General features: G+C 64.9%; 7 protein-coding genes across 7 annotated transcripts in view; 2 read left to right on the top strand and 5 right to left on the bottom strand.

Annotated features, from left to right (window-relative positions):
• Nucleotides 1–485: 485 nt before the first annotated feature.
• On the top strand, nt 486–5,345 carry EMIHUDRAFT_98641 (hypothetical protein; the record flags this gene model as incomplete). The annotated part of the gene is made up of 4 exons (XM_005786606.1): nt 486–2,105; nt 2,520–2,601; nt 2,647–2,714; nt 2,883–5,345. The coding sequence occupies 4 exons, from the start codon at nt 486–488 to the stop codon at nt 5,343–5,345; spliced, it is 4,233 nt and encodes a 1,410-aa protein (XP_005786663.1).
• Nucleotides 5,346–6,067: 722 nt separating this feature from the next.
• EMIHUDRAFT_201905 (hypothetical protein) lies at nt 6,068–8,163 on the bottom strand (the record flags this gene model as incomplete). Its single annotated transcript, XM_005786605.1, has 8 exons — nt 6,068–6,167; nt 6,327–6,817; nt 6,946–7,081; nt 7,172–7,287; nt 7,343–7,471; nt 7,587–7,617; nt 7,684–7,793; nt 7,912–8,163. The coding sequence occupies 8 exons, from the start codon at nt 8,161–8,163 to the stop codon at nt 6,068–6,070; spliced, it is 1,365 nt and encodes a 454-aa protein (XP_005786662.1).
• Nucleotides 8,164–8,495: 332 nt separating this feature from the next.
• EMIHUDRAFT_201904 (hypothetical protein) lies at nt 8,496–8,747 on the bottom strand (the record flags this gene model as incomplete). The annotated part of the gene is made up of 2 exons (XM_005786604.1): nt 8,496–8,597; nt 8,691–8,747. The coding sequence occupies 2 exons, from the start codon at nt 8,745–8,747 to the stop codon at nt 8,496–8,498; spliced, it is 159 nt and encodes a 52-aa protein (XP_005786661.1).
• A 517-nt stretch (nt 8,748–9,264) lies between these two features.
• EMIHUDRAFT_201903 (hypothetical protein) lies at nt 9,265–9,790 on the bottom strand (the record flags this gene model as incomplete). The annotated part of the gene is made up of 2 exons (XM_005786603.1): nt 9,265–9,412; nt 9,651–9,790. The coding sequence occupies 2 exons, from the start codon at nt 9,788–9,790 to the stop codon at nt 9,265–9,267; spliced, it is 288 nt and encodes a 95-aa protein (XP_005786660.1).
• Nucleotides 9,791–14,741: 4,951 nt separating this feature from the next.
• On the bottom strand, nt 14,742–17,454 carry EMIHUDRAFT_449309 (hypothetical protein; the record flags this gene model as incomplete). Its single annotated transcript, XM_005786602.1, has 5 exons — nt 14,742–14,891; nt 15,455–15,646; nt 15,694–15,779; nt 17,002–17,071; nt 17,155–17,454. The coding sequence occupies 5 exons, from the start codon at nt 17,452–17,454 to the stop codon at nt 14,742–14,744; spliced, it is 798 nt and encodes a 265-aa protein (XP_005786659.1).
• A 1,589-nt stretch (nt 17,455–19,043) lies between these two features.
• On the bottom strand, nt 19,044–21,153 carry EMIHUDRAFT_462527 (hypothetical protein). The gene has a single exon (XM_005786601.1). The coding sequence runs from the start codon at nt 21,043–21,045 to the stop codon at nt 19,249–19,251; it is 1,797 nt and encodes a 598-aa protein (XP_005786658.1). The 5' UTR covers nt 21,046–21,153; the 3' UTR covers nt 19,044–19,248.
• A 2,024-nt stretch (nt 21,154–23,177) lies between these two features.
• EMIHUDRAFT_201898 (hypothetical protein) overlaps nt 23,178–24,485 on the top strand; it is a gene marked incomplete at both ends in the record, with an annotated part of 3,097 nt that continues 1,789 nt past the window's right edge. The window contains 4 exons of the mRNA XM_005786600.1: nt 23,178–23,270; nt 23,366–23,491; nt 23,715–23,896; nt 24,359–24,380. Of these exons, the coding sequence (XP_005786657.1) occupies nt 23,178–23,270; nt 23,366–23,491; nt 23,715–23,896; nt 24,359–24,380 (423 nt within the window). The remainder of the gene's footprint in view (nt 23,271–23,365; nt 23,492–23,714; nt 23,897–24,358; nt 24,381–24,485) is intronic.

The raw sequence follows: 24,485 nt of genomic DNA, 5'->3' as shown, positions 1-24,485 counted from the left end.
TTGCTTCTCGTCGCCGTCTTCAGAGCACGAATCGTCGGAAGACAACGAGCGCATCGGCCACACCGTGAGCACTCACCATTCGTGATTTGCGCGCCTGGATTTGTTTTTTGGCTGGGCGCTGTTCACAGACCTTGTTATTGAGAAGAAAATACGTCCTCTGGCGCTGTGCGCTGGTCTATGAGAGGTTGAGGTGCTCGAGCCCTGGAGGCCCTGGGGATGGGGGGAGACTACTACCCGCGGGCCTAGAAGGGGGATGGGACATTGAGATCGGTCATGAATGAGTGCGCGACACGCATGTGCACTGTCCAAAAGTTGAAATTTCGGAAGTTTACACAAAATCAGGAAAGAATTTAAACAAAACAACTCTCTCTCACAGCAGACAGGCTCGACACAGGTGCGAACTGGCGCGCAGGAAAGAAATGGATGCCAGCAGCAAATTGCGTGTTAGGATTCCACAGCCGCCACAAGGGCTGGCAGGGCGTCCCATGTTGGCCGCCCTGTCTCTTTGTGCTCTCGCTTCCCTGCCACCGCCGACGCCCTCGCCGCCGCCGCCGTCCCCGCCGCCGCCGTCGCCACCGCCACCGTCACCGCCGCCGCCATCACCGCCGCCACCAAGCCCGGTGCCGCCGTCGCCACCGCCGCCATCGCCACCGCCGCCCAGCCCGCCGCCACCAAGCCCGCCGCCGCCCTTGTCACCGTCGCCGTCGCCACCGCCGACAAGTCCGCCGCCAACGTCGCCGCACCCACCGCTGCCGCCCTCGCCTCCGCCGCTCCCACCGCCGCCGTCGCCGCCACCACCTTCACCGCCACCGTCGCCTCCTCCTCCGAGCCCGCCACCTTCATCGCCACCGCCGCCGCCGCCGTCGCCTCCGCCGGGCTGTTCAGACTCGTGCCAATTCAGCAATGACGGTTCATGCGACGATGGCGAGCAAGGCTCGACCAACTCGGCTTGCGCTCCCGGCACCGACTGCACCGACTGTGGCGGGCCTGAGAACGCTTACACTCGTCTCAGCAACCCGCTTCCGCCCGCCGTCCCGTCCCCACCGGCGCCCCCACCGTTGCCACCGTCGCCACCGCCGCCACCAGCGCCACCGCCAGTTCCATACCCACCAAAGCCGCCGCCGTTGCCGCCCCTCCTTCCGCTCTCTCCGGGCGAGGTCTTTGTGAGTGGCAACGCCGCCTTACAGCTGGCCGTCGAGGGAGGCATGACGGACATCTACCTGCAGCCCGGCGCGAACGTCAGGCTCAGCCAGTCTCTCGTCCTTGACGGAATAAACGTCACCATCCGCAGCTCAGGCAGCATCACTGGCGCCACCATCGACGGCACCGACGCGCTGGACAGCCTCTTTATCCTGAGAAACGAGGCAACGCTCCAATTGGAAGGGCTCGTCTTGGCGAATTGCCGGGCGGAAGCTGATGGCGGTGCGGTCCGTATGGAAAATTCTGACGCGAGCTTGCGTGACGTTCGCATACAGGACTGCTACGCTGGGAATTCCGGAGGAGCCATTTACGCCGCCAAGGGCAGCTTGCGACTGGAGTCGGTGGAGATAACGCGCTGCAGCACTGGGATTGGTACAGAAGGCGAGAACGCCAAGGGCTTGGGCGGGGCCATCAGGATTGTCAAGGTTCCCGAGGTGGAGCTGAGCGAGGTCAACATTACCGGCTGCAGCGCAGTCAAGGGTGGGGCTCTGCACATTGACGGTGGGACGGACAGCGAGACCACGCTGAACCGGGTCCGTCTCGCAGACAGCACTGCCACCGAGGAAGGCGGCCTGATTTACATTTCGACCGGCCGTCTGGCGCTGGAGAACGGGACCCTTCTGGAGAGCGGAACGGCAAGCCAAGGGAGCTCGATCGCATTCGGCGGCTCGCCCGAGGTGTCCTACCGCCTGCCTTTGCCTCCCGGGTATTGGATCCCGCACTCGAGATGCGAGATCTACCGGCAGCTTCCTGCCGACTGTGACGCCGTCTGCCGGGCTTTATTCGACAAGTGCAAGACCGAGACGGACGCGCAGAACAACGAGTGCAAACAGTTCCCCGTCGCCTTTGTTCAGCCCTGCAACTGGGAGGCGACGCCCGCGCTGCTCGGCGTATCTCTGTACCAGGTGCCGACCTCTGCCCTCGATGTCGACCTGCCATACGCCTGCGCCCCCGGCATTCTAGGCTCGAGCGATGCCGAGGACCAGAGGTCAGGCGTCTGCGCCGGCCTCTGCCCCGCAGGCCAGCGGTGCCCCGAGACAGCCACGACGGAGCCTCGCCCGTGCACCGAGGGCAACTTCTGCCCGGAGGGGACGAGCGTGCCTCGGCCGTGCCCCGAGGGCTCGTACTCGGCCGCGACGAACCTGACGAAGGAGGACGAGTGCACGCAGTGCCCGGTCGGCTTCACTTGCCCGGCGGGCAGCACCGTCCCCGACCCTTGCAACGACGGCACGACGACGTACGGCCAAGGGTCCACGGCGTGCGACGTGTGCGACGAGGACTTCTTCCTCGTCCTAGGGGAGGCCCAGGCCTCCACCAAGGCGTGCAAGTCGTGCCCGGCTGTCGTGCCCTACACCTGCGGAGTCGACACACGCATCGGCGCACTCTACGTGCCGGGCAGAGGTTGCCTGGAGCCTTCCCTGAAGCCTCTCGGAACCTTCCCTGTAGGCTCGCTCAACGTGTCGAGCGGCTGGTGGCGCGCCTCGAACGAGTCGTCAACGCTGTTTGCGTGCAAGGTTCCTTCCATCGCCGCCTCCACCCCTTCTACCCCTCCGCCCTCGCTGCCGCCCTCGCTGCCGCCCTCGACTCTCCTCCCTCGCTGCCGCCCTCGCTGCCGCCCTCGACTCTCCTCCCTCGCTGCCGCCCTCGCTGCCGCCCTCGACTCTCCTCCCTCGCTGCCGCAGGTGATGGGCGACGAGTGGAGCCCGTGCCGCGGCGGCGTCGACTCGTCGGAGGATGGCAACGCGCTCTGCCACCCCTTCTACGAGGGCCCAAAGTGCGAGGTCTGCACCAACACGACCGACAACGGCATCCGCTACTTCCTCAACTCGAAGGCGCGCTGCCAGCCGTGCGACCGGCCGGCGGAGTCGGTGATGCTGCTCGTCGGTCTGCTCTGTGCGGCGGGCGCTCTCGGCCTCGGCACTCTCAAGGTGATCCGCAGCTCGTGGGCCCCTTCGGGCAAGGTGGCGCGTGCGCTCGTTCTTCTCGGGCGGCGCATAGCGCTGCTGTGGAAGCGGGCGGGGATGCTATGCAAGACAAAGCAGCTGATCAACCTCTTTCAAGTAGTCGCAGTCGTGCCGGCCGTGTACGAGCTTGATGAGGTGCCGCCGCAGCTGAGCGAGTGGGCCATGAACCTCTTCAACGCCGTCAATATCTTCGACCTCGATCTTTTCCTACCGCCCGCGTGCTATGGCTCCTACCTCAAACGCCTGATTGCCTGGGGTTTTCTGCCCTTTGCGCCCATCCTCCTCGCGACCCTCGGCAGCTGCGCCTGGGAGCTCGTTGCTCAGGCTCGCCACAGCGCAGCTGCGAGCAGTGCAAATTCGACCCGTGCTGCGCTTTGGCGCGGCTTTTTGCGTGTGCTGCCGCTCATCTTGATTCTACAATTCTTGCTAGTCACCTCCACCAGCACGCACATCCTCCGCACCTTCAACTGCATCGAGTTTCCGACACGGGACGCGGTCCTCCCGGGGATGCAGGAGCCGTACCGCGCCTACCTCGCCGACGACCTCTCCCTCGACTGCAGCACGCCAGAGTACGCCACGGCGCAGCGGTGGGCGTACGTGCTGCTCTTCGTGTGGCCCATCGGCGCGCCTCTGTTGTACCTCGGCTTGCTACTCGCCTCACGGCGCGACATCATGACGCGCCAGTCGACACCTCTCTTGCGTGCGACCGACTTTCTCTGGAGGGACTACGAGGACAGCGCCTTCTACTGGGAGCCGCTCGACCTCGTCCGCAAGCTGACGCTGACCGGCTTCGTGCTCATCAATACACAGGGCTCGAAGCAGCTCCGCGTCATCATCGCGCTGCTCGTCTCGATGCTCTTCCTCACCCTGCAGTACGTCCTCTCGCCGTACAAGCGCACGCTCGACGGACGGCTCGCCATGTTCGCCAATATCGGCCTCGTCCTCGTCTACCTCGCCACGCTGACCCTCAACTCGTGCTCCATGGGGACGTGCGGCGAGTTTGGGCTCGACCAGTTCGAGCTCGCGACAATCTTCCTCTCCTTCACCACCGCCCTCCTCGGAATTGGGCTCATCCTCGTTCTGTGGCTCTACACAGCGGCAAGCCGCGCACCCACCTTCCGACTCGTTAGCAGCGGGCGCGAGCCGCTGCGAGACGGAGGGACGCTCACGGAAGGCATGCGGTGGCACCTATTTCTGAGCCACATCTGGTCGACGGGGCAAGACGCGGCCGCGGTGATCAAGAACCAGTTGCGGTTGCTTCTGCCTGGTGTCGAAGTCTTCCTCGACGTGGACGACCTTGAGAGCATCGCCGCTCTGGAGGAGTACATCTCGAGCTCTCGTGTCGTGCTTCTGTTCCTATCACGGGGCTACCTTCGCTCGCTGAATTGCCAGCGCGAGGTGCGCGCTGCTTTAGCTAACAACAAGCCCATTGTGCTCGTTCAGGAGGTGGATCCGGAGAAGGGAGGCGGTGCACTGGCCGAGCTCCGCGCGGAGTGCCCCGCCGAGCTGCAGAATGGAGTCTTCGACAATCGTCAGCCAATCCCTTGGCATCGGATTCGTGAGTTCCAGCTCGTCTCCCTAAAGCTGATTGCCGAAGCGACGCTACTGCAGACGCCAAGATACTTCGGGAAGAGCAACCTGCCGCTTTACCTCCCTGGTGAGCTCCGTAGTGAGGGCCTCAGCTTCACACAGCCACTCATTCTTTGGACATCGACCGCAAACCGCGGCGCGCGAGCTCTAGCCGAGGAGCTACGCGTTGCGTTCCCCCGCATCGTCCTCACCGAAGTTCCACCTCCAGGGCTTCTCGATAAGCAAGAAAGCCAGGCGACCAATGCGCTTCAATGGCTCAGCCGTCGAGTGAGTAGTAGCAGCATCAATCGAGACGGCTCCAACGGAGAAGCTACCCACATGCTGCTCTACCTCAACTCGTCAACCTGGTCTGACGAGCTGCTAGCGAAGCAAGTCACAGCGGCGCGCGCGGCCAGACTGCCCATCATCATGGCTCATGAGAGGGACCCAGCACGAGGCGGGTGCCTCTTTGCGCGCATGTTCGAAGTTACGCCTCAGCAGCTGATCGTCGACGGCCTCTACAAGAACCTCGCGCGCTCGTGCTTTCCCGATCCGCACCGAAAGGCGCGGGGTACTCGAGTTCTCTTCTCAGCACCCAAGTCTCTATCATGAGGGTCCCCGGCAACGTTCAATAGGTGTCGCACATGCTCCTGGCTAAGGACCTCGGCGCGAGCACGCAAACGTGCGTTGCACGGCTTTGCGGCCCGGCGATCTTTCCCCACGCAGCGACGCGGCCCCGGCGGGGGCGGCCCATCGCCGAGATGCACGGGACACGAGTGTCGAACCATCATATCTCGCAAGGCGCTGACGTGTAAGGGAGAAGGCGGGTCTGGACACTAACACACAAACTTGTTACGTACTGCGTGCCAGCGAGATTTATTCTGCGTACTAGCGGAGAGATCGAAGTGTGAGGTGTATCGACATACCGTGGTCACGTCCGGTCCATGACTCGGCTCCCAGCGCGGCCCTGCACACAGAAGCTACCTCACAGCAGGCTGCAGAAGCCAGCGGCCCCGGCGCGGCCCTGAGTGTAGGATGTACCATGTACGAACCGCTGAGTAACGAGTAACGTGCCCGGTGTAGAGAGCCGTACGGCTCGCTCTAACCTCCATCCAGCAGCGCGGTCCGTGAGGCGGACCGGTGGACGGCTTGTCGGTCGCGCCGCAGGCAGCCAGCGAGCGTGTAAACGACTATCCCCAAAACGTACATAAAAACGTACAACTTCAACTAACGACAACACTGCGTCGCGAGCCTCACGATAGAACCCCGCGCGTCCTGCTCCGTTGCGAGGACAACGGAAACTCTAGAGACGTTTACCTTACCTTACCTTACCTCTAGACAAGCGTGGCCTTGGATTGCCGCCGCGTCGGCGTAGGCGGGTGCTCACCCAGCGACCAGATGAGTGTTCCGTTGCCAGGAATCGGCTGGCGCCACCTGCGGAGCACGCGCCGGCTCGGAGGCAGCACAGGGGGAAGGCGTCGCGGTGATACTGCAGGGCGTCCATCGAGCGGCGTCGAGACAAGGCGACAGGGTGGCGCAACGGCGCCGTGGCGACAGGGGCGGCGCGAGCGAGGGCAAGCGAGCCTGTGGCACAGCGACAGCTTGTACTTGTCGGGGTTGAAGTTGTTGATCCGCCGCCCCCGCCGAGGCCCAACGGGCGCTCCTGCCCCCGCTAGGTTGCGGCGTGGCGCGGGAACGGGAGCCATTGCCGCCACCTTTTCGGGCGCGGGTGCCACGACCGCAACCTTGTCGTATGGGGAGACCGCCACCTTGTCGTACGAGGAGACGCACTTGAGGAGCAAGAGGCAGAGAAGGACGACGAGCACGGGCGCACGCAGCATGTGGTCCGCGCGATGGTGACCGCCAACCAGGTCGACGAGGTGTAGCTCCTTGAACCAGCTCGAGGGCGGCTCGACAGTCGCGTGCAAGTGAGCTCGGCCGCCCTCGCCCACCGCCGAGATCGCCTTCATCTCTGCCTCGCTGAGCTCGAAGCCCCACAAGTCGAGGTCCGCCGCCATGTGAGCCTCGTTTGCAGTGCCGGCGATGACGACGACGCCTTGCTGGACGGACCACCGCAGCGCGACCTGAGGCCAAGCAGCTCACAAGCGTTTGCGTTGCGTGGGGTGGGGTGCGCCCCAAGCCGTGGGCTGCCCAACGCGTGACTGAGCGAAAGCAACCCAATCAGTGCATGGTGCGCCTGCGCGGTAGTCACGTTGTGCGCCGCCGCCGCTGCGACGAGAGCGGGGTGCTTGAGGATGCTCGGCCCCCAGACACCCGCCCCAAGCGCGCCCCACGCCTGCAGCGTGATGCCGTGCGCCTTGGCGAAGGCGAGCAAGGAGTCGTCGTGCCTGTCCAAGCCAACGAGCTCAGAGACACTCCGTCCACCCGCCAACGAGTACCCTTTGTGCCCTCTTGCTCCTCTCTCTAATCGCTGCCACCTGCCCGGGTGCCACTGCGTCGACAGCACAGCGGGAAGGATCGTCGCGTGCGGCAGAACCTCCTCGACCTGCTTGGCGGTAAAGTCGGAGAGGCCGATGGCACGGACCCGGCCCGCCTACACGCCACAGCGGCGTGTCTCTGCTGTGCTCTCGGCCGTCTTCTCTGATGACCTCAGGCGCCTTAACGAGCAACTCAAGCGCGCGCCAGCTCTCTCGCCGCTGCGCCGGCCCTGGGTCGTACAGCGGCGCAGGCGCGTCGCACCGCTGGTCCCAAACCGGAGAGCCCCAACACTCTGGCGCCTAGGGTACGATCTCGGGTGACTCAGAGCGATATGCATCGGAATGTGAGAGCGGCATTGAGTGAGAGCGCCGGCGCGAGGGGGTGGTGCAGCAGTAGCAGGTCGATCTGCTGCACGCCGAGCATCTGCATGCTGTCGGCGGCGCACCTAAAACAGCGTCGGACGAACTGAGATGCCGAGAGCGAGCCAGGCCGAGCCGGCATCTGCTCTCACTCGATGGTCGCCGCGAAGCCCTGCGAGCCCCAGCACTTTGTGTCCAGGAACAGGCGCGACCGCGGCACGTCCTCGATGGCCCGCGCAACAGGGACAGAGTTCCGGTCGACCTGAGCGGCGGCGCTGCCACCTCTCATTCATGACGATGGTGGCGCAGGAGGCGGCAAGGTGGCGGGTGAGACGGAGCGCCGGCAGAGTGAGAGAGGAGCGCAGAGAACGGTGCCGCACCTGCGCCATCTCGATGGCGCTACCGCCAGCCGCGAGCCAGAGCTTCGCCGACGCGTGCGCCATCCGCTTGAAGCAGCTCATGTTGCTGAACGGTGGGTTCGGGAGCGGCTCGTGACAATGGTTGAGGTAGGCTGAGGCGCCAGTCCCGAGCTGGACAGCCGGCATCAGGACGCCACTGTTGAGCTTGACACACGGAGCCTTGCCGCCGTAGCACGCAAAGGCGGGAGCGATGGCCGAGACGATGGCAAGCATATCAGGCGAACGACGTGCTTTGGCGTCAGCAGCACCCCACCAGCCAGAAAGGAGAGATCACAAGCGAATACCTCATGCTCCGCACTGCCGAAAAGAATTACTCCGAGGCCTGTGCGCCGTTCTCTAACCCCCTCCGGGATATCGATAAAATGAACTCCCCCTCTGGGACCGTCTGTTTTCTTTCGTTCTTTGGCACAAATATAGAAAGGTAGCACATACAAGGACAATGTTCCTGAAACAAGAAAACGGAGCCATCGCTTGGCGGTGCGAGCTGGGCGCAGATAAAACACAAAGACGCGTGAGACTGAGTGCGCCTCGCACGCGCGCCGTGATTACAGCACAGTCAGCTCTGCGTCCGGGTAGCCCGCCGCCGCCTTGTATTGATCAAACACTTCGACGAGTGCTCGCTCGTACTCGGCGTGCAGTGCCTCCACCTAAGAGAAGGGTAATAGCGGGAGCTTCTCCGCCAGCGCTTGCGCGGGGCCGCCGATCTCCGCGTCATGAGACAAGCAGGAGCCCCGCGGCACTGCAAGCGCGAGGCCCGGCGTGTGTGCAACGCCTCGTCCACCTCCTCCGTCGGCCATATCGCGGCTGTATCTCTGCCACATCTCGGCTCTAACTCCCACCTCGTCGTCCGACGGCCGCCCGTCGGCGGCGGCGGCGCGCCGCGAGGGCAGCGGCTCCGCGATGGCGATGGTACAGCCGTGCGGCGGCGTGAGCGGCACCGTGGGCAGCCACCACCAGCGGCCCCAGAAGAGGGTGACGCTGCAGCCTGTGCGCGGCGGGCGGGCGGGCGGGCGGGAGGAGGCTCACTCTCCGCAAGGGGACGGAGATAGCCAGAGGGAAGGGCTGACGCTATCGTCGAGCAAGTGTGACGTCCTCGGCTGCACCTCGGCTGCACCTCGGCTGCACCTCGGCTGCCCCTCGGCTGCACCTCGGCTGCACCTCGGCTGCACCTCGGCTGCCTCTCGGCTGCCTCTCGGCTGCCTCTCGGCTGTCTCTCGGCTGTCTCTCGGCTGTCTCTCGGCTATCTCTCGGCTGCGTCTCGCCGAACGAGCGTGACGTCCTCGCGAGCCACGAATCGGACCTACTCGCGCATCATCAGTCAGGAGAGGACGGGCCCTCGCTCCCTGACTGCCCAGCCAAAGGCCGAGACGTGAGGGACTGGAAGTAGAAGTCGTTGCCCCCAAACACGTACATCGGCGTCAGCCGCGCGCCCGTCTCGAGCGCGAGGCGGCAGAGCCCGCGCCTAAGCGAAAGTTCGGGGAAGGGTCGTGCAAGGCTCCTCGCCTCGTCCTCGCCTGCAAGCCGCGGGCCTAGGCGAAGGGTCGGGGAAGGGTCGTGCAGGGCTCCGGCTCTCGACCGGCGCGAGGCGAGCAGAGCCCGCGCCGAGGCTTCCACACGGCGACGTGCCTACGCTACCTCCTTCACTACCTCAGGCCGAGGTGTGTGGCGAGGCGCGGCCCTCCGCACACAGCCAAACACACCTTGCCGGCTGCGCCGTGAAGATCTCGGCGACGCCGCCGGGCAGCATGTACAGGTTCCGGCCCGGGTGCTTTGCCCGCAAGAAGGTTGCGCCGGAGCCGCTCGTCAGGTTGCGCTTGAGGTTGGAGTACGTGGCAGGCATCCCCGTCCACCTGCGAATAGGCTGGCGAGATCTGGCCGAGATCTGGATGGAGTACGTGGCGGGCAGTCCTGTCCACCTGCTCACGGCGTTTCTCTGATGGACCGGCGGCCCCTCTCTTTCTCGGGCGTACCATCTCCGCCCACTTGATGCGGCCGAGAGGCGGCCGAGAGCATGCCGAGAGACGGCCGAGAGATGGCCGAGAGATGGCCGAGATCTGGCTCCGGCTGCTCACCAGCCCATTAGCGTGCGCAGGCCGGGCAGGTAGCAGATCACGCTCGCCATGCCTCCGAAGCCATACACCGTGCCGTGCTCTGCCGTGCGGAGGTACTGGTCCGCGAACGCCACCCAAAGCAGCACCTGCAGCGGCACCACCCCGTGCGGGTGCATGCCGAGGATGTAGCGCTCGCCCCGCTCGACGCAGTCCTCGACCAGCCTGCCGACATGCCACAGGCGTGTCGTGGACGTGTCCCGGACATGTCCGCTCGACGCGGCCCCTCGCCCCGCCTGCGGATCCGCTCCTGCGTGAGGTTGTGTCGCAGGCGGAAGAGCTCGTAGTAGACCTGGCGGAGGCATGGTGTGCGATCAGCACAGAAGATTCACTAGAGGTTGCGATATGATAGACCTGGAGTAGAGGTTCGCGGAGGCCGAGAGGAGGAGCCAGTACTGCGGGGCATGAAGGCAGCCTGGCAGAGGCGACGCGTGTATGGCCGCTCGTGCAGCGGGAGGAGCGACCCGCCGAGCAAGACGAGGCCGATCGCTGCTGCGGTCGTCACGTGGCCGCACGTGGCGAGTGCGAGCGACACCAGGACGGTCGCAGGAAGGAGGTAGTACATCGACGCGAGCAGTGTCACAAAGATCCACGCGAGAGCTCGGCGCACGGTGGGATGGAAGGAGAGCAAGAACGGGTCGTCGATGCGGCAAGGATAGAGCGCAGCATCGTCAGCCTTGCTCGCGGACATCTCCGAGGTCTGCGACTCAAGGGGTAAGCGGTAGCGGTACTCGCTTAGTGTGGGTAAACCATAAAAGTAGGTTTCTCGAGGTTCTCGAGGTGGATATCCTTTGGCCGCGTTGGGTTTGAATTCGTCCACGGAAGGCTTGGTGAGTGGTTGGGGTGGCCTCAGGCATCCCCAAGGGAGCCTCTGCGGTGCCACATAAGCAGCTTAGTGATTGTCGAGACTTTAAAGTATTCGTTGGAAGAAACGCAAACAAGACAGACGGTACTATGATCACCAGTAAACCATAATTCGACTTTGAGGGATCATATCTCAAAAAGCCGGGAGATAGCATAGCCTTATTGTTGCATATTATGCCACATAAGGTCAAACTCGACCCACCCCACAAGCATCAAGAACCCGATGCTCCGGCTCGACTGTGCCGGCACACTGCCTCCTCGCGCACGCTGCTAGTGCTAGCAGGCCGTTGCGGCCCGTGGTGCACCAGAGAGAGAGGTCGACACGTTGCCCCCGCCGGCGAGTCCGCGCGGCTCAGGCCGGCCAGAAGGTGTGTGGTGGCGGCACCTGGTCCGGAGGGGGGGTGGGGCGGGCGCCTTCATTAAAGAAAAAAATCAGCCGAGTACTGTGCCGTAAGAAAGTGAGAACAGGTAGGAGAAGCAGGCTGTGAGCACGGCGCCGCAGGCGCCTGTTGATAGGTCCAGGTGATAGCCCTGGATGGGCAATGCATACACGCGCCTAGTTGGGCCTCAGATCGCCCGACCTACGCCTAGTTGGGCCTCAGATCGCCCGACCGCGTCCCGGTGCTCTGCCGTCGGATTTGTGACTCCGCCGCACCGCGCCGCGGCCGGGGGCCCTCCGGAGGCCGAGGATGGCCGTGACGGACCGGGACGAGCTCTGGGCGAGGTTCAGTGTCAGTGTATATATTGAGACCAATCATGTCCACAATATCTCTCAGTCTAGCTAAGCCTGGGAAGGCGATGCCGGGGCCGTACAGCAGCTTGATGGTGCTTCGTTCGCCGGCGTGCGTCCCGGAGCGGTCCCGGACGGGTCCGTGGGAGGAAAACAAGGATCAGCGCCGACGGCGCTCTGATTCGACTTTTAACTTCAAACAAAGACAGTGGTCAGTGGCACGCGCCGCAGCGCGGTGCATGCCACTGTCAGGAGCGGATCCGTCAGTTTTTTGGTCACGCCGGCATCGTGATCCTCACAACCTGTGCGCAGACTTTAGGCCACAACAGTATGGCGATCCGCCTCCACTCTTGTGTTGCTCGCTCGCCCGGGCGGAGGGCATGGCCGCGGAGGAGGCGAGTGCGCGCTTGCCAGGCCTTCCGCAGACAGCCTCTCGGCCAGACTGAGGGTCGGCTTTGCGTGGCGTGGCCCCTGCGCTGCGCTGCGCACAGCTGCGTGTGCTGAGGGAGCATCTGGTGCTTCCACTGGGAAGTGCGCACCTCCCGCAGCCGGTGGAGGGCCGTGCCGCCGCGCGCCTGCTCCGTGGACAGGGCGGGGAGACGGCGCCGCAGCGCCACAGCGCCCGCTGAACCTGTGTCACCCGGAATCCATACTGTCACTCGAAAACCATAAGATTTGTCAAATTTGCTGCAATTGCTGTCTTATGGTTGCTGGCATATGCCATAGTAATACTTGTGCACAAGAGTAGGACCCTGGCTGCACTCGCGCCAGGCTACGCTGGGGCCTGTCTCCTGAAAGAGCGCCCCTCGTGGGGCTGGGCAACGCGGCGTTCGCATGACTTGCACACATGCCGCTCACCGGTCGTCCTCGTCCTGGTATCTGCCCCCATCGGCGCCGCATCATCACAACATGCACATGCACATGTTGCACATGGAGCATGTGCTGTGTGCCCTCTGCTCGTCTCGACAGTAGAGCCGCGCTGTCCGAGGCAAGGTGACTGTGTCCGTGAAACCTGTGTCACCCGGAATCCATAGTGTCACGCTCTTATGGATTTGAAATGTCAAATTTGCAGCAAATTTGCACGCAAACTTGTCATTTTGCGAGCAAATAAGATGCAAACATCACACCGCGTGCGCCCCCGCCGGCGTGGGAGTGGCCGCACCGCGTGCTGGGTGTGCCGTGTCGCGTGTGCAACTCCCCGTGACCACGTGTCCACGATAGCCCCGCGCTGCCCCCCCCCCCCGGGGGGGGGGCGCGGTTAGGTAAGGTAAGGTAAGGTAGATTTCTCCACACACACAAAGTGGTGGGGCAAGCACCTCGATCCTGTACCGTGTTTGTTATGACCCCCCCCAATGAACACACCAGAGAGGGAGGGCGAGACGATCGAGGGGTCCCGTACCATGCGGAATCGACCCTATCCAAACCTGGTTTGTGGACCTCCCGCACCTTACCCTTACAGGCCACCATAAGGGACCCCGTTGTCCGTTTGACATCAGACTTTTTTTTGAGTTGGAGGTAATAATTAAAAGGATTGCACTGTCCCAAAGAACTGATTCATTCATTTCACCCTCACATAGTAACAATACCTCAAAGTTGAAACCCTCCAAAATAGGCCGTCAGGACTCTGTCAGGACTCCGTCAGGTCTCTGTCAGGACTCTGTCAGGACTCTGTCAGGACTCCGCCAGGACTCCGCCAGGACAACCACTGCCCCCCCGCTGTGAACAGAGCCCTTAGCTAGAGAGTAGGGAGGGGTGTACAGTCGAGTTACTCCCGAGGGCAGGGACGGCCCTCCACTGAGGGAAAGGGCGCAACGGGGACGGTATGCTCACAACCCAGCCACGCAGCTCTTTGCTCGCGTACAGCCAACGAGTTTGCTGGTCCACAGGCAGGCCAGGCCGTGAGCGTGGGCCGGTCGGGCCTGATCCTGCGGTGAGCACTGGAGGGCTATGCGGCTCGCTCCGTCAGCCGACTTGCGCCGTCGAGCGGTCGAGCGCTTCGGGTTGGACCCGCGGGAGGGTCCCTGCGCGGCTGACATGGCCAGCCAAGCCGTGTGCGCTGCCGTGGGCGTTGTCGTGGGTGCTGTCGTGGGTGCTGCCGTGGGCGCTGCTGTGGGCGCTGCCGTGGGCGCTGCCTCGGTCAGCAGTCGGTCAGCAGTCGGTCAGCAGTCGGTCCGCTGCTCGGCGCTGGCCTGCAGGCCGCCGGTGGCAAATCGGGGGGGCGCGGGCCATGGACGTCGTGGCCGAGCTTTGCTGCCTTCTTGCACGTTGCCGGCTGTAATGTTGCCTGCACCATGGCCGCGCCTCTCTTGCTTGTGCGCTTTCATGGTCGAGCCGAGTGGCGCGAGAGTGAGGGTGATTTCTTTTGTCTGTAAGGACTCTAAGTTTCTGTCAGGACTCTCAAGTTTCTGTCAGGACTCTCAAGTTTGCGTCAGGACTGCCCCATCAGGACGATTCCGCAGAGGGCGCGCACGGTCGAAAGGGGGGCTGGGCGTCTATCATTCACTGCTGGGGGGGAGGGGAAGGAGGGTTGCAGTGAAGGAAGGTGGAGGTCTCGTCGGAGGCACTTGTGAGCACTGTGAAGACCGTGCGCCGTCAGGACCCCGCCAGGACTCTGTCAGGACTCTGTCAGGACTCTGTCAGGACTCTGTCAGGACTCTGTCAGGACTCTGTCAGGACTGTCAGGACAGGTGCGGGAGGTCCACAAACCAGGTTTCCAGTGCTCAAGTGCTCACGCCTGAACTTAGACCTCTCGCTCACCTCCTTCGGCCACGGTGGGGGCTCATCAGTCATCTCTTCTCTCCTACGTACTGCCTCCTCCCCCCACATCATGGAGAGCCTCAGCATCATCTGAGTCCCCATTCATTCGGTGCCTATCCCTCATGCCCCTGTCGAGTCCCTCCTGCTTCGCTCTGTCTGCTTCTTGCTCCGGTTCGACGCCGTGCTCGCTGTGGAGCTGCAGAAAGTACGCCGCCGAGCGTGCCACCGAAGGCGTCCCGTCGGAGGTGATGGAGTGTGAGACCTGAGGCTGCGGAGGTGACGCCTGAGGTACCGGCCCGTGCACAGCGACTCAGCCGGCGACCGCCACGGGCTCAGACGAGATTTATCGACTCGTTCCGGCTCAGCTTCACCGTGGTCATCGGGCGTCTGTCGACGTCACGACCACGCATGCAGCTCGCGGGTTTGAGGTCGCAAGAGCCAAGATGGTGGCGTTTGGACATCCCAACCATCACAAAGACAGCCTGTAGGTGATGGCGGGACGGCGCAGTGTTTGTGGCACTCGGCAGTAGGCACCCGCGGCACGGCCCCGCTGTCGGCTCTCGCGGGCTGCGGAACCGGCCCCAGAAGGGGACGGTCCGGGCGAGTGTGGCAGCTCCTGCGCTAGTATGGGCACCCTCTATCACAACACTACTGATCCTGGTCATTAGAGCTGCCAGGGATAGCGTCAGGACACAGGAGAGTGACAGGAGCCGGTACGCGGTAGGAGTCAAAACCCCTTCATATTTGAGACATCGTGGCCCATATACTGCACAACAACCCGGCGGGGGCGGCTGCCAGGGGGGGGGGGCTGGAGGCGGACATACACACCTGCAGGATGTATCGCGCACAAGAAAAAGAAAAACCTCGTCGTCGGAACAGGATCATGCACATTGTAGATTTGTCACCCGCTCCAACGTACGTACCGTCCGGGCACAGCCGGAAACACCACCGTTTTCCCACGTAAGCCACCGCCGAAACCAAAGGCATCTCAGCTCAACTCGACCGGAGTCGGGTTGGAAGGCGAATCCCCCCCCTCCCCCTCTACCGCCCGCGGAGAGAGCGGTGGCGCGGCCTCGTCGGGCTCCGACGCCGCGCTGGAGGCGCGGGCGAGCGAAGCGAGGCCGACTGTCCCGCCTCCAACTTCCGGCAGCTCGACGTCGGGTCTCTCGTCCTGGTACTTGGGGCGCTGCAGCTCCAGCGCGGCCACCTCGGCCGACATGGCCTCGTATGCCTCCGCCTGTGGGCGTCCGGATGTTTTTGCTCAGGCGCGGGCCCGGGCAGCACCTTTAGAGCAACGGGCTGCTGGCTACTGCTGCCCTCTGCCTGCGCGCTCTTCAGCAGCTCGAACTCGCGGCAGAGCAGAGTGTTGCCTACGAAAAGAGAGGAGAGGCGCGTAGAGGAGGGAGGGTGTGAAGGAGAGCGACTACGGAGCAGAGAGGTGCCGATGGCCGCGTAGCCCTGAAATACGACCAGCAGCGCGGCCGACGCCTCGTCTCACGCCGCCGACGCCGCCTCGCTCTTCTCGCGGTTGTCGTCGAGCTTGGCCTGCCGAGGTTAGCCGAGATTAGCCGTGATTAGCCGAGATTAGCCGGGGTATAGCCGAGGTGCAGCCGAGGTAAGGTACGCCGCGGTGTATCCGTCTCGCGGCTGCTCGGCCTTGGCTCGGGTGATCTCGGGTGATCTCGGGTGATCTCGGGTGATCTCGGGTGATCTCTTGCTGGCCTGCTGCGTGCCCGCCTTCTCCTGCAGCCTCTGGTACTTGTCCGCGTAATAGTCTGCGTTCAGCTTCAGCACCTGCAGCTCCGAACAGCCGATGGTGACAAGCCATGGGCTCCTCACAACCGCTAGTGAGGAGGAGGACGGTTGCTGGTACGCACCTGCAGCTCCGAGATGTGCTGCCACACCTAGTGCAGCGGGCGGGCAGCGCGGAGTCTGCAGTGCACTCGCGGCGCATTGAGTGTCACGGGCCACGCGCGCAGCGAACACAGCTGAAGGCAGCCGAGGCCGTAACGCCTGTCGACTGCTAGCCGCTCGGGTAATCTCGGGTAATCTCGGGTAATCTCCCGAGGCCGTGACGCCTGTCGACTGCTAGCCGCTCGGGTAATCTCGGGTAATCTCGGGTAATCTCCCGAGGCCGTGACGCCTTTCGACTGCTAGCCGCAACGCACGGCGCGTCTCGTCTGCATCTAGGGCGCCGGACGGCGGCCATCGCGGTGGCCTTGCGCCGTACCGACGGCAGGATGGCGGTCTCCTACACAGCCATGAGCACTTTAGCGTGGTGGTGGTGGTGGGGAGGTGGGAGTGCGGCGTCGAGCGGTGTACTCAGAGCATCGCGTGAATGCGAGGGCTACGAATGCCGCTGACGACAGCGGGGATGCCGCCGCGCCCACGCGTCGTCTCGAGCGCCAGTTTGGACACACGGGTTATGCTCCCGCGCCAGGCCTCGAGATATGGGGAGATCTGGGGAGCGCCTCTGCTTCCGCATCTAGGCTGGCGCGGCCATCGCGTCTGCCAGTTTCGTCTTGAAGGCGAGCTCCGCCGCGCTCATGGCGGTGGAGAAGGCGGCGGAGCCAGAGGGCGCCAGCGAGGGACCAAGCGCGCCGTCCACCGCAAAGGCACGCGCGCCGGCAGCCAAGCTCGCTGCGAAGGGACTGAGGCCCGCCTGGCGCCGGGCATGGATCGAGATCTCAGGAGAAGGATTGCGAGTCACGGCGTGGCTGGCGGGAGAGGCGCCTGGAAGGCCACCAGCTCGGCGTAGCTGGCGAGGAGGCACTCCTCGGTCTTTAGGAACACCTCCTCTGCTTTGAGGTACGCCTTGAACGCGTCGCTCGCCTTGGCTTCGGGGAAGGAGAGCACCTTATGGTTCTTGAGAAAGATCGCGCGATTCATCTTCTCCGTGGTGCTGCGCTTGCCGATCGCCGCCTTGTGCTTCAGCCACTTCTTGGCCTCTGTGGGCGGCCCATTGTCGCCCCACATCCCACTGAGCCTCCGTCCGAGCTGGGACACGGGGCTGTCCTCTCTCCCAGCTGACACATCGTCTGCCATGATGCCGCGAGTGTTTGCGTTGAGTCCGGGGTGGTGCCCCAAGCCACAGGCTTCTCTGGTCGACGGCGGTCGATCTCGCGATTGTCGATCAAAATCGGCGGGCTTTGTGACGCCGTTTACGCCCTTTCTGTCACCGCTTCCGCCCTCGCCAACTCTTTCATTGCCGCCTCCCCTACCCCCCCCCCCCCCCCCCGACGCCGCCACCTCCCCTGCCATTCCCCCTCCCACCTCCTCCTCCTTCTCCCGCCGCCGCCGCCTCCCCCGTCGCCTCCCTCGCCATCCTTTCCTCCACCGCCTTCCCCGGGTCGTCTCCTCCCTTCCCGTCTGGCCCGCCTCCCCCTCAGCCGCCTCTTCCTTTATCGCCCCCAACTTCGCCGACCCCCCCCTCGCCCCCCCTCGCCCCCCCGCCACCTCCACCGCCTCCTTCGCCGCTCCCCCTCCTACCCCCGTCATCTTCCCCCCCCCCGCCGCCGCCTCCCCAGTCCTCTCCCTCGCCGCCCCTTCTGCCGCCGCCCCCCTCTCTGCCGCCCCCCACGGCCTCCCGGTCCCACCCCACCGCCCCCTTCTCCACCGCCTCCCCCCCTTCTCCAGACCCTCGATATAAGGTAAGGTGAGGTACACTTCTTTCTCCGCTGGTCACACAAGGTAAGGTAGGTAAACTTCTTTCTCCGCTGGTCACACGAAGCGACGGACGGCGGACGGCGGAGGGCGGACGGGCGCTAACCACGGGCAACTACATGCCGGAGGTTCAACGACGACTACTTGCCGCCTGGGTCGTTTGGGGCGTGCGGCTCCGTCGAGGACCGGGCGCGCCCCTTGCCCGGCGCGGCGTAGGTCCCACTCTGACGTATAGAGGGGAGGCACGGACGATAGCCCGATCCATCAACTACATTCATCTTCTGGTGCTTAGCCCCGTGCAGCGGCGGTCCGGCAGGCTGCCCCCAAGGCCCCCTGGGCCGCTGCGGGTTTTGGAGTTATGCTTAGGCACAGCTTCGGCGATGGCAGCCCCTCCCTGCGTGGGGTGTTGCATAGGCGGGGAGTCTCCCCCGCTGGTCTCCTCATTCCTTTTTTCTTTTTCTTTTGAGAGCAAGAACGCCAGGTTTGTCTTGTATGTGCGTGTCGGGCCTGGGTGTTCGTGCGGAGCGGAGGGGGGTGGGGGTGTGCGGGGCAGAAGCTCAACGTCGGTCGGGGCTTGTCCGATGTAGTCCGGCTTCTTCATCGGGTCCGTCCCAAGCTTGTGTGCGTCGTCGTCGAGGCTGAAGGACACGAAGATGAGCATCATCGTGGCAAGCTGCACGAGGGCGGTGAACAATCCCAAGCATTTGAGGCAAGGGAAGTCTCGGATCGGTGCGACGAGGAAGAGGTCCGATGAGCCACCTAGGCGCTCTAAGAGGCTCATGCGTGCGAGCTGCACAGCACTTCGAGCTCTCAAAGCAGGCGTCCCGGTCAACAACAGAAAAAAATGGGGTTGTGGCGACCGCGAGCTTCCGTTCTCGACACGGAGCCGCGGCGGTCGATTTGGATGACGTCTACTCTTGGTGCGGGCGATGACTGTGCTCTTCTTGTGCTCTGTGGGCCTGAGAATGGTGTTTTTGCTTTTCTTTTGAGCTAGGCTTACGATTTTTCTTTTCCTTTTCCTACTAAGAGCACAGCACACAGGGTAAGAACGTGTACACAATGACCACAGCGCCTCGAGCACAGCGCGCAGGGAGGGACGCGCAGACTAAGTCTGGCAGACAGCAAGGCAGACAGCGCATAATGGACACGATGAAACCTGTACACCGAGGCTCGCACTCAGATCAGCGCGAGCACCTCTGAGATGAGCGATTCGCCGCCGCAGAGCTGGACGCAACGCGCGCAATCGGCCATCACATCGTCGTCGATCATGGCGCACAGCTCCTCCTCGCTCACAGATGACAGCTGGCCGTCGCACGAGTCGTCAATCTTGTCGCCCCCCGCGCCCGCGCCCGCACCCGCACCCGCACCCGCGCCCGCGCCCGCGCCCGCGCCCGCGCCCGCACCTCCCTTCAGGAGCAGCGCCTTGACGGTGTCCTGGTTGGCGATGATGAGCTGCGCCAGCTCCGGCGCGCTCCCCGTGAGGCCCATCACCACCTGCTCCGGGGATGCGCCGCCCAGAAGCTCTCCCTTCACCTCCTCGAACCTGGGGTGGCTCGTGATCGCGCTCACGGCGGAGGAGGGGCCGGGCGGCGCCGCGGCCGGCGCCGTGGCGATGTATTGCGTCCACGAGGCGCGCGATCGAGGGCCGGTCGACCTCCGCGGGTGCTTCTCCGGCGAGGCGACGCCGACGGCACACAGGGGCGCGGGCGGCGTCGAGGGAGGCGAAAGAGGCGCGCACGACGGGGCGGGTGGGGCGCGCGGAGCCTCCAGCGGCCGCTTTAGCTGGCCGGGGCGGCCGCTGTCGCGGACCTGGAGTACGCCCCCTCCGTCGGCGCCAAACGGCGAGAAAGCGCTCATGAAGAAGCTGCACGGGATGCGGCTGCTCCCAGCCTCGCGCACGAGCACGCGCCGCACGTGGCCCGTGAAGGAGACCGCCACCTCGTCCGACTCGGCACCGAGCTCGAGCGCGACGCCCAGCTTCGAGAGGCCCTGCACGAACTGGCTTCCCCGCCTCATCTTGAGCACGAACGGTCCGTCGATCTGCACCTGGCCCATCGTGACCGTGACGCCCTCCTGCTTGGACTCGACGGGCGACAGCGGCATGCTCAGCGCCTCGGCAAAGGCCTTCAGCAGCCGCTGCCGATCCGCCTCCTTCTCGAGGAGCAGGTTGAGCAGCTGCGGGGGTCCGGCGGCCGATTTCATGGCGTGGGGGACCACCTTGTCGGCGGAGAGAAATCCGAGGTGCTCCGTGAGGTGGGCGTTGGGCGCGTTTCGATAGCTGGTCCCGTCGAACATGCGGGCAAAGACAAGGCAGGGCGAGCTGAAGAGGTCCATGACGACGTCCGGGACGGAGAGGGGGAGGGGAGATGTATAGACGGCCCCCTCCTTGAGCTGGATGTCCGACATCTTGAAGCCGAGCTGGTGGGCCGACCGCATCGCAAAGGCCGTCAGGGAGCAGCAGTTGCGCTTCTCCGCGACGTCGAGGACGACGTGCAGCGCTCCCATCAGCACGTTGCGGTCAGAGAGACGGTTGCCGTGCGAGCAGGCCATCACGAGCAGCTTTGTCATGTAGGAGGCCATCTGGCCAAAGATCCTGCCGAGCTCCACGGCCTCGTCGGCGGTCGACACGGACACGGAGACCTGGATGGGGACCTGCGCCGGCTCGCAGATGGACGGGTGCCAGCCAGCCGAAGAGGAGCACTTGGAAAGCGTGGCGGCAGACACGAGGGCCGGCCCGAAGTCAGTCGGAAGCAGCGCCCCTCCCTGCTCCGCGATGGTGCGCGAGGAGAGCTCCACCGTCGCCTTTTGGCCCTTGCTGCGGCCCTTGCCGAGCTTGCGCCTGTCCTCTTCGGGGATGCACAGTAGGCCGAGCCTCTTGCAGCGGGAGCACTCGCGCACCGTCCCGTCCGGCTGGATCATGTCGCACTTGGTGCGGCTCTGGCGGCAGCACTTGCAGAGGGCGTTGAGCGGCATGCGTGCGTGCTACCGAGAACTGGGCAGCTGCCTCTCCCAAGGTGGAGACGGGAGGTCCAAGGTGGAGACGGACACGGGAGGTGGCGACGGGGACGGGAGACGGGCCAACACCTCAGGAGCCGGCCGAGGAAGGGACTGGCGTCCCGAACACGTCCCTCCTATGATCCTGCACATTGCGGCGCTTTTTCATTGTACCTTGAGCACTTGAGCACTGGATAGGGTCGATTCCGCATGGTACGGGACCCCTCGATCGTCTCGCCCTCCCTCACTGGTGTGTTCATTGTACCTTTACGTTTTTAGCTTACTGGGAGAAAAGGGAGAGGGGGGTGTGTTCTCTAGGCCCCTAAGGGCCCTACGCGCGGCGTGAGAGCTCGGAAGCGAGCTTTGTACGGCGATCGAGGATGGCGCGGTTCACCCCCTTCACCGACGCGATGGAGATGCGTTCCGCGTGGTGTGACACAAATGAGAGGCGGGAGTGGGGAGGGTACGCGGTGCGGTCAACGCCCGAGCGTTGAGCCTTGCGCGCAAGGCGGTTGATCTGGCGCGCGCGCGCACGGCGCTCGGCTCTTGCCTGCTGAGCGCGGGCGGCCTGGACCCGCAGCCCGCCCTGTGAGTCGCGGAGCCAGCAGGGCTTGCACGCGCGCACAGCCACCACGCAGGCGCACCACAGCTCGCGTTGTCCGTTTTGAGATGCCGTTCGTGCGCGTTCTGGGGGGGGAGAGTTTTATTCCGCTCTCTCAACGCGCTGGTCATGACATGCCCACGCAAAAACACACAAGTCTCAAGTACGTGGGTCGGGCCCTGCAAACTGCGCATAGACTTCACACTGGCAAGGATCTTGCGGTTGGTCAAGCGGATGCGGGCGTGCTGGGCGGCCGCGCCTCGACCTTCTTGGGCAGTAGCTGGTTCGACAGGTCCTCTCCGTGTCCTAGGCAGCCGTCTTCGCCCTTGCCCCACGTGAAGACGGCGCCGTCGGCGGTGCAGGCGAGGCTTTGGTACGCTCCAGCCGACACAGCGACGGCGCGCCGGCCAGCAAAGGCCTCGACCTTCTTCGGCAGCAGCTGCCTATGCGTGTCGCCGTGGCCCAGCTCGCCGTAGTATCCTTCGCCCCAGCTCCAGACGGCGCCGTCGGCGGACAGGGCGAGGCTGTGGCGGGATCCTGCCGAGACGGCGACGACGCGCCGGCCAGCAAAGGCCTCGACCTTCTTCGGCAGCAGCTGGTCCTGCTTGTCGCCGTGGCCCAGCTGGCCCGCTCGTCTGCCCAGCCCCAGCTCCAGACGGCGCCATCGGCGGTGAGGGCGAGGCTGTGCGCGCCTCCAGCCGAGGAAAAGAAAGGTGATTTTTCGGAAGGAAGAAGGGAGCCAATAAAAAGAAAATCTGGCACAGCCGCACGACGAGAGCCGCCCCTCGCCGTCGATGAAGACGCTGTGCGTATAGCCTCCCGCCGCCCTCGCCGGCGGGTTGGACTCGCGTAGCAAGGCCGAATAGCACAGCCACCGCACGGCGCAGCTCTCGTCCTCTGGCTGCGCCGGCAGCTCGAAGCCGCGCTCTTGCGCCCACAAGCGGATGCCCTCTGCCGTGAGCGAGGCGTGGAAGAGAAGCGAGAGGGCCGCGGCGCGAGCGATGTCGAGGGGGCTTTCGCAGCGAGAGAGGATGTGCTCGAGGAGCGCCGTGGGGAGGTCGAGGAGGCGGGTGGGCGGCGGCGTGATTGGCGAGGGGGCGTGGGTTGCGGCGGCGGCGAGGCGGCGCGAGCTGCGGCACGGCGAAACAGACATCGCGAGAAAAAGAAACCGCGCGTATGTCGTGTGAGGTACATGGAAAAGAACGGGTCCTCCCATCCCTCCCTTGGGTTTCCCTTTTCTTTCTTTCTTTCTTGGAAAAGAACGGGGAGCTACAGAGTGTTGTTTTGTGAGCTACATGGATGGACAGATGTCGATGGGGCTGTGGCAGTTGAGAGAGGGCGCGCACGAGGAGGTCCGTGGGGAGGTCGAGGAGGCGGGCGGGCGGCGGCGTGTCTGGCGAGGGGGCGGTGGAGAGGGGCGGCGGGCAAAGGGAGCCAATAAAAAGAAAATCGGACATTTGCCGCTAGAGAGAGGCCACAGCCCAACGGCGAGTACCGGCTTTCGCTCAGAATGGAGTCGGCCCTAGAGCCCTCCTTCTTCAACGGCGAAGTGCCGGTCACGCTCAAGTACACCGACCGCGAGGACCGCCGCGCCACGATCACCGTCGAGATGGCGCACGGATCGGCGCGCAGAGACCTGTGCACGCTCGCGTCGGCGTGGCTCAGCCTCGCTTCTTAGGGTCCACTCTGCGGCCATAGGCGGCGGCGGGCGGGATGGCGCGGCAGCGCGTGCTGAACCTGCAGCTCACCGATGAGACCGACGCCTACCTCCTCTACTCTCTCCACCTTTCGGAGGACGACTTCCACGCCCTCAAGACGGAGCAGGTGCCGCGTGCCGCTTGCAAGCCCGCCGCCTCTGCTGCACCGGCACCGCGCGCGGCCAAGCCGTCGCCGCAGTCGCCTCCGCTGCCCTCTCCGCCTCCGCTGCCCTCTCCGCCGCCGCCACGCCTGCCGCCTTCCCCACCGCCACCCGCCGCCTTTCCGCCCCACCGCCCCCTACACGGCTGCTGGCGCACTCACCGCCGCCCTCCGCCCGCCGCGCCGCCAGTCTCTGCTGGTGGACTTTGCGACCTTCCCGGGCAAGCTGGTCGAGCTGCTGCGCCAGTGCCAGGCGTGTGCCGCCGAGGAGCAGCCGCGTTTCGTCGCTGAGCTCTCTGTCGGCGACAGCGCCGCCTCCTCCTCCGCCGGCAAGCCGCCGACGCTCGAGCGGTGGCGAGCGGAGGGCGAGAGGTAGCAGCGATGGGGCCGAGATGTGGCCAGGGAGTGGCCGAGGTACGGCCGCCCACCCTCGAGCGGCGGCGGCGCCGGATAAAGTGAGAGTGGCGGGGAGAAGGGCTGAGAATTTGCCGCCGAGCGTTGCCGCCACTGCCACCGCCGCCACTGTCACCGCCGCCGCCCTCGCCGCCGCACTGTCGCCGCTGCTGCCCTCCCGGCCCCTCGTCTCACCGCCCCTGCCCTCCCTGACCCACCCGCAGGAGCCGACGTCTCTGGCCGCGGCGGCTCGGGCGGCGGTGCGGCTGCGGGGACAGCCCGCCCGGCTGCGCAGCGAGATCGCCTCGAGATCAGGCGAGATCGCGCGGAGCGTAGGCGGACCGGCGACGCCCCGCCTGACCGTCACCGAGACGAACCCCTTCCGCCAGCTCTGCCACCTCTCCCTCTCCCTCTCCGCCGGCGACGACGGCGCGGGCTCAGAGAGGAGCGAGAGGCGGCGGCGGTGGGGGGGGGGATCGGCCACCAAGCGAGCGAGAGGCGGACGGCGGGGGGGGCCCTAACAGGGCGCATACTCGCTTTTTCCCTTGGTACTGATGCGGCTGCCCCT

Source organism: Emiliania huxleyi (genome assembly GCF_000372725.1).
Source record: "Emiliania huxleyi CCMP1516 chromosome Unknown EMIHUscaffold_15, whole genome shotgun sequence".
Classification (NCBI taxonomy): domain Eukaryota; phylum Haptophyta; order Isochrysidales; family Noelaerhabdaceae; genus Emiliania; species Emiliania huxleyi.
This window is presented reverse-complemented; position numbering and strand designations above follow the sequence as displayed.

What these genes read in the sequence shown, in the direction of transcription:
- EMIHUDRAFT_462527 (XM_005786601.1), bottom strand. Translation starts at nt 21,045, where the DNA reads ATGCCGCTCAACGCCCTCTGCAAGTGCTGCCGCCAGAGCCGCACCAAG.